Source organism: Emiliania huxleyi (genome assembly GCF_000372725.1).
Source record: "Emiliania huxleyi CCMP1516 unplaced genomic scaffold EMIHUscaffold_741, whole genome shotgun sequence".
Taxonomy (NCBI): domain Eukaryota; phylum Haptophyta; order Isochrysidales; family Noelaerhabdaceae; genus Emiliania; species Emiliania huxleyi.
The window spans coordinates 6,609-13,572 of NW_005196447.1; the positions used below are offsets into that span (position 1 = coordinate 6,609).

Consider the following 6,964-nt stretch of genomic DNA (forward strand, 5'->3'; position numbering starts at 1 on the left):
GGACGGAACTCGGAGGGCGTTGTCCACCCTAAGATGGACGCGAATTCGGAGGGCGTTGTCCACCCTAAGATGGACGGAATTCGGAGGGCGCTGTCAGGGTCCCCCTCGGGGAGCGACGGCGCCCGACCGTCAGGGTCCCTACGGGGAGCGACGGCTGAAGCGCAAGGGTACTGTCAGGGTCCCTTCAGGGAGCGACGGTGCCCTAATGTCAGGGTCCCCTCTGGGGAGCGACGGTTCGAAGGGCGCTGTCAGGGTCCCCCTCGGGGAGCGACGGCGCCCGACCGTCAGGGTCCCTACGGGGAGCGACGGCTGAAGCGCAAGGGTACTGTCGGGGTCCCCTCGGGGAGCGACGGTGCCCTACTGTCAGGGTCCCCCTCGGGGAGCGACGGTTCGAAGGGTACTGTCAGGGTCCCTTCAGGGAGCGGCGGTGCCGTACTGTCAGGGTCCCTCCGGGGAGCGACGGTTCGAAGGGTACTGTCAGGGTCCCCGCAGGGAGCGATCGTACCGCAGCTGCGGCTAAAGGCCTGCGCTGCCCGCGGCATTCGAATGCGGCGCCTCCCGACTGAGTCGGCTCGCGTCGTATTCCAGCCAGAAGGGCGCTGAGACGAGATCGCGATCTCGGTCATCACGCCATCTAGACTTTAGCGAGGCGTGTGGCGCGCCGGCAGCGCCGCCGCCGTCTAAGGTACTGTCAGGGTCCCTTCGGGGAGCGACGGTCCTGCTGAGCGTCTGCTTGAACTGCTGTCGTCCCGCCAGAGTATATCTCGACTAGCTCTTCATCGAGAAGAGCGTCGACTCGTGCGCCGCCTCGTCGGCGGCGTGGCGGGCGGGCAGCTGGATGTGCTGTCGCCTCGCCATAGGATACCTCGACTAGCTCTCGATCGGCTAGAGCGTCGACTCGTGCGCCGCCTCGTCGGCGGCGTGGCGGGCGGGCGGCCGGATGTGCCGTCGCCTCGCCGGAGTATATCTCGACTCGCTCTACATCGGCTAGAGCGTCGACTCGTGCGCCGCCTCGTCGGCGGCGTGGCGGGCGGGCAGCTGGATCTGCTGTCGCCTCGCCGGAGTATATCTCGACTCGCTCTACATCGGCTAGAGCGTCGACTCGTGCGCCGCCTCGTCGGCGGCGTGGCGGGCGGGCAGCTGGATCTGCTGTCGCCTCGCCGAGTATATCTCGACTCGCTCTACATCGGCTAGAGCGTCGACTTGTGCGCCGCCTCGTCGGCGGCGTGGCGGGCGGGCAGCCGGATGTGCCGTCGCCTCGCCAGAGTATATCTCGACTCACTCTACATGGGCTAGAGCGTCGACTCGAGCGCCGCCTCGTCGGCGGCGTGGCGGGCGGGCGGCTGGATGTGCTGTCGCCTCGCCAGAGTATACCTCGACTAGCTCTCCATCGAGAAGAGCGTCGACTCGAGCGCCGCCTCGTCGGCGGCGTGGCGGGCGGGCAGCTGGATCTGCTGTCGCCTCGCCAGAGTATACCTCGACTAGCTCTCCATCGAGAAGAGCGTCGACTCGTGCGCCGCCTCGTCGGCGGCGTGGCGGGCGGGCAGCTGGATCTGCTGTCGCCTCGCCGGAGTATATCTCGACTAGCTCTACATACTCAACCTCGCGAGAGCGGCTCACGCAGGCGCAGCGCCGGCTGGGGAGGCCTCGCAGCTGCCGACACCAGATGCACTGTCGGCGTCGTTCTACGCGGGCCGCTCGTCGACTGATTGACTACGGTTCTCGCGTGGGGGCGCTGTGCTGTGCCGTACCGGGCTCGACCACGCCGTCAAGCCGTCGAAGTCCGAGACGTGGGGAGGCACAACGCCCAACCACGCCAGGGCCCCGTCGAGATCGTCGTCGCCGCGACATCGAGACCTCCGGTGATCTCCGGTGATCTCGGGTGATCTCCGGTGATCTCCGGCGGGCGGGCGGCGTCGATCTCCGAGAGGGAGTCGAGTCTAGCGTTCCTCAAGATGACGCACTACTCAACTCAACCCCTACGCCCGCATCGACGTGGGAGACAAGGCCACCCCTCGATGCTACCTGCTACCAAGCGGTGGGGCAGGAGATTGGAGGGGCCCCTTGCAGAGGTGGCGCGAACAGCTTCAGCTTTTCTCGCCCGCTCTGCTGAGGGCGAGGCGCCGAGCTACGGTTCCAACGCTGCAGCACTCTCCCTCTATTCACAGCAGAGATGGCGACGCGTCCTTACGCGCGTCCTCGTCCCCACCTGCTTTGCTTCAACGTGCTGCCATGGAGCCAGCGCGCCTCGCGCCATGATTCAATCGCCCCCACCCGCCCTCTTCCTGGCGATGTTCATGGCTCAGAGCTGATTCCGATCAAAACACGCTACCAGTGTTCACTCTCTCTATAGCATCTCCCTCCGTGGTCGCGGGCTCGGCTCGCGCCGAGTTTCCGCTGTCGTCGTCACCGCATAGTCGGTTGGGCGGAGGCGGGCAGGAGCAGGCGGCTCCTTGGATCTCCAGCTCAGCCTGAGCTGTGAGGATCGGCCCTGTCCACGGTTGAAGCGACGCCAGCTTCACGAGATGTATCTTCAACGAGTTGGATCGGCTCTCTTTGTTCATGGGTCTCATTGGAAAGACGACTTGAGGAGACGACTAGTCTCACTCCCCCGCTTTCACGCAGCGTGTTCTGTTCATGTGTGTCGTGATGTGTCTGTCGGCCCTGGCATGTGTTGTCTGTCCCAGGGCGTGGGGAGGCACAACGCCCAACCACGCCAGGGCCCCGTCGAGATCGTCGTCGCCGCGACATCGAGACCTCCGGTGATCTCCGGTGATCTCGGGTGATCTCCGGTGATCTCCGGCGGGCGGGCGGCGTCGATCTCCGAGAGGGAGTCGAGTCTAGCGTTCCTCAAGATGACGCACTACTCAACTCAACCCCTACGCCCGCATCGACGTGGGAGACAAGGCCACCCCTCGATGCTACCTGCTACCAAGCGGTGGGGCAGGAGATTGGAGGGGCCCCTTGCAGAGCCGTCGCTCGCTCACCAGCGAACAAAGCAGCTCGGGGAACGCTCTGCTCGAGCTTTCCCATCTCACCCTTTCGCACATGTCCTGGCGCAAGCAGTGGCACAGTCCGCTCTTCATCAGGGCGCAGGAGCGCGAGCTGGCCTTCCGCGCACTCGGGATCGACCCAAGTAAATCCTCGGAGCCGTCGCTCGATGAGATCAAAGAGCGGTACAAGACGCTGGCGCACAACTGCCACCCGGATCGGCATGCGGGTGCGGCGGAGAAGGCGAGGGCCGAGGCCGAGTTCAAGCGGCTTGGCCAGGCCTTCGAGACACTGCGCAAAAAGACGCCGAGAAGCCGTGCCTTCATCGCCATCGACCCCTTTCAAGGGATTCCGTGGTACCACTACGCGCGGTACCCGCCGTGGAGCTTCGCTCGAGGTCCGCCCTTCGCTCCGACGGGATTCTGGTGCCGCCCGCGCCAAGAGGCGCCGCGAGTGCTGCGCGAGCCCGCCGCCTTGACACGTTGTCCGCCGCGTTAGGTACTCGCTCCTGCTGATCCCCATCGCCGCTTTGCTGTACGACGCTGCAAACCCGTCCTTTGGGGAGCGTCGGCTCGAGCGGCTGCTCGAGCAGGAGGCCCAGGCGGACGCGGAGCGGCTGGCCGCCCGCGCGGCGATGCTAGCGATGGCGGCCGAGACGAGCCGAGCCAGCGAGCACGCCAGCGAGACGACGGCGGCCGGCGAGGCTGCTGGTGCGGCGACGACCAAGGACCGGGTCGCGGCGGCGTTCGCCAGGCGGGCGGAGCGAGTGAGCTCTGTGGAAGCGGCTCGGGCTCCATGACGGCGCTGCACACGGGCCAGCGAGAACAACTTACCTTGAGGTCAACGAGAGAGAGTCCGGCTCCGGGTCAAATTTACATTTCGTGGGTGTTCTCTTGTGATAGAGCGAGTGACGGGTAATCGTGGCCGTGGCCAAGAAAATCAAAATATTAAGCTCTCTATTTGGACCACGGCGAAAAACTCGACGGTTTTGGGCGTTTCAGAGCACGCTGAATCGATTGGCTGAGCTATAATTCTCGCCAGCCCTTTCCTTTCATAATTATTGACTCAAAACTCGATGATCGCGCGACTTTGGAGCCGTTATAGCTCAGCCAAAACGTTCCTCTCGAAAAGTTGACTTAGGAAGCCGCAAGCGGCAGCTTCTCAAAGCCTCACCGGCGCTTATTCTCTTGATCTTTCAAAACCTAGGCCTGCGGCCAAAATTTTCTAAAGGCCGCTGCGCGGCCAGCGCAATGCGCAACCAGTCAGCGACCGACAGTCAGCAGCAGACTGTGACGATTGGCGGCCTCGCGCCCTCAGTCGACCTCCTCTACCAACTCCCCTGCCCAGCCCATATGCCTCATCCACGGTGGCACCACTCGCGCAGGGAGAGAGAGAAAGTCGGCGATCTGCGCCGTGCAGATGAGCTCCGCCTCGTCTGCGTCGAGGACGCCCATCGCAGGGCTGTCATAGCGCCATTGCATATGACGTACTGCATGTTGTTCATTACTTCGCAGGTGCCAAAGTCGAGGATAATCTCACTCAGCGATGGCGAAGGCTGCACTCCCGGCCGGCGGTAGGAGGGATGAAGGTTAATGTACTTCGCAGTGTACAGTGCCTTCCGGCGCGAACAGTGCCCGGGACGAAAGAGGAGGCGACGTCTCCCTCGTCCATGGACGGTGTAGCCAGCTTGAGAGACGGGAACGAACGGCGGTGAATCGCCGACAGCGGCGCCTTCGTTCCTTTCCAGTGAATCGCCGGCGGGTGCCCTGAGCGTTGTATCTGTCGGCCAGTTGCCGCACCGCCGGCAGCAGCTCCGCAGCAGCCGCCCAGATGGCGCCGGTTAGGACAGGAGCGAAGCCGCGTGGACACGGCTGAGCGACGCCGTGCGTCTCGTTTGGATGCTGCAGGCATGCCGGGCAGCGCGCGTGCTCCATCCATACCGCGGCGTCGGGCGCCCGCCGAAATCTTCGATTTCTTCGGCGTAGGGGACCAAAAAACCCTGAAAATTTTCTTCGCCTGCGGCGGGCAATTAATTTCGATACTTTCGCTTTCACAGCTCTTTCACACGACTTTATCCGTCACTCGCTCGATAGTGCCCCGAACTGACCTCGTGTGCGTACACGAGAGCTAAAACGTAAACGAAGTACTACGGGCCTGTCTGGCGGAACGACGGCGCGTTGGGCCCGGTGGGGGGGGGGGGGGGCCTCCGGGCTCCGGCTCCGCGCCCGCTACGCGGCTTTTTCTGGCTTTTTAGTCCTAGGTGACCGGCCTCCGCGCTCCGGCGGGATGGAGTGGTTTGCTGTTTGTGCATACTGGGATGTACGTTTAAAGCGCGCCCACAGGCAGCACTCTGCGCTCTCTCCACCACGAGTACTCCACCCAGGGCTCTAGCCTCTACTCTTACTTAAGGTCCGACAGGCCCACTCCCTTACCCTCCTCACTCTAACCCGCAACACCCCAACCCCGTCATCGCCCTCGTCCTCACCCTCCAGGTGACAGCGGGGCAGGGTACAGCCGGCTGGTGGAGGAGGGTGCAGGCTCCAGGCTGGTCGACGAGTATGGCTCGCTGCACCCAGCAATCCCCTTAAGCTTGCTCACGGCGCGCCTCCCCCACCTTGTGAGCCAGCCCACCGCGCTCGCCAACCAATCCGGAATCCGGGCCCTCGCCCTCGCCCTGCTCTCCCTCGAAGCTGCTCTCCCAGCTGTTCACACCCAGCTGTTCACACCCAGCTGTTCACGCATTGCCACTCCCCACTTGCAGGGTGGGGACGACAAGCCGTCGCTGCGCGCGCTGTGCGCTTTCGTATGCCAAAAGCCGCAGGTGGCCAACCGGCTGCTCTGGTTGGTCCTACTTCTCTTCGTCCTCCTCTTCGCTCTCAAGATCGTGCCCGACGTATACGACCAGGAGTTCGCACACGCAGCCGAGGAGTGAAGCGCTAAGGGAGGCGGCCGACGCAGAGGCTGCCGAGGACGTAGCGCTTCAGGTATATATTCGATAGGCACCCTGACAGTGGCACGTGCATGACCTACATGTGATGGATACGTGCATGCGAATGGTTAGCATGTCGAGAAGACCGGTGTGTATCGCGACCGTGAAGAGGTCCGTGGAGCGGGCGCCGCCGCCGTCGCCCAGCTGGCCCGCTCTGCACGGCACGTGCGCGCGCGCGCGCCAAAGCAGCCCGTTCCTGGGTCTCATTGGGGCTGGGTTCGAAGAGGATCACGAGGAGGGCGATGACGAGCACCTCCGTGTCGCTGGCGTGGTCGTTGCCGGACTCGACGAACCTCTCGCCCGTGGAGGTGATGGCAGGCAGAAGTTTTTCTCCTGCGCAGGCGCGCGAGCGAGCGTCAGCGCGCCGAGGGCCACTGCGTGTCACTGCACCCGTTGGAGCCGCGCGCACCGGGTCGGCCAGGAAGAGCATCGCCGAGGGAAGCGACGAGCGCCCGGGGAGCACGGGGGAGCGCCGCGTCCGAGCCCCAGGTCTGCCCAAGTACCTATCCACCATCCTGGACATGTTCAGGTCCAAGCTGCCATGGCCGACTCGGGGTACTCGAGTACCCGGCGCGCGCGCTTGCCAGCAGCCGCGTCACCAGCCACTGCCTTCCCGCCACCCACAATGAGATATCATGACCTCCCACGCCAGCATGGGAAAGACGCACCTCCATCGTCCTTGCTTACCGGCGCTTTTCGGCCGTTGGCACCATCGTTGATGACAAGATTGCGCGGGACTGAAATCCCAAAACCTCTCAGCTCGAAGGGGGAATTTATTTGTTTGGGGGGTGTTCGACCAGGCTACCTCTTGTTGTATGCTTTGCACATCGCGTCGATTCCTTTTCGCGTGAGCACCAGCCTGAAGCCCGCCCAGCAGCTGAACCGCTCCCTAAGTCGAAGGAGCATCATCAGTCTCACCCACTTCGCTGACTCACCACCCTCCTAGTCACACTCTCAATTTCTCGACTCGCTGGCCCCTTGCAG

At 63.9% G+C, this 6,964-nt stretch overlaps 1 protein-coding gene across 1 annotated transcript; it reads left to right on the top strand.

The window, feature by feature from the left end:
• Positions 1–3,048: 3,048 nt before the first annotated feature.
• EMIHUDRAFT_249127 (Hypothetical protein) lies at positions 3,049–3,790 on the top strand (the record flags this gene model as incomplete). Its single annotated transcript, XM_005760675.1, has 2 exons — positions 3,049–3,416; positions 3,490–3,790. The coding sequence occupies 2 exons, from the start codon at positions 3,049–3,051 to the stop codon at positions 3,788–3,790; spliced, it is 669 nt and encodes a 222-aa protein (XP_005760732.1).
• Between the last annotated feature and the right edge of the window lie 3,174 nt (positions 3,791–6,964).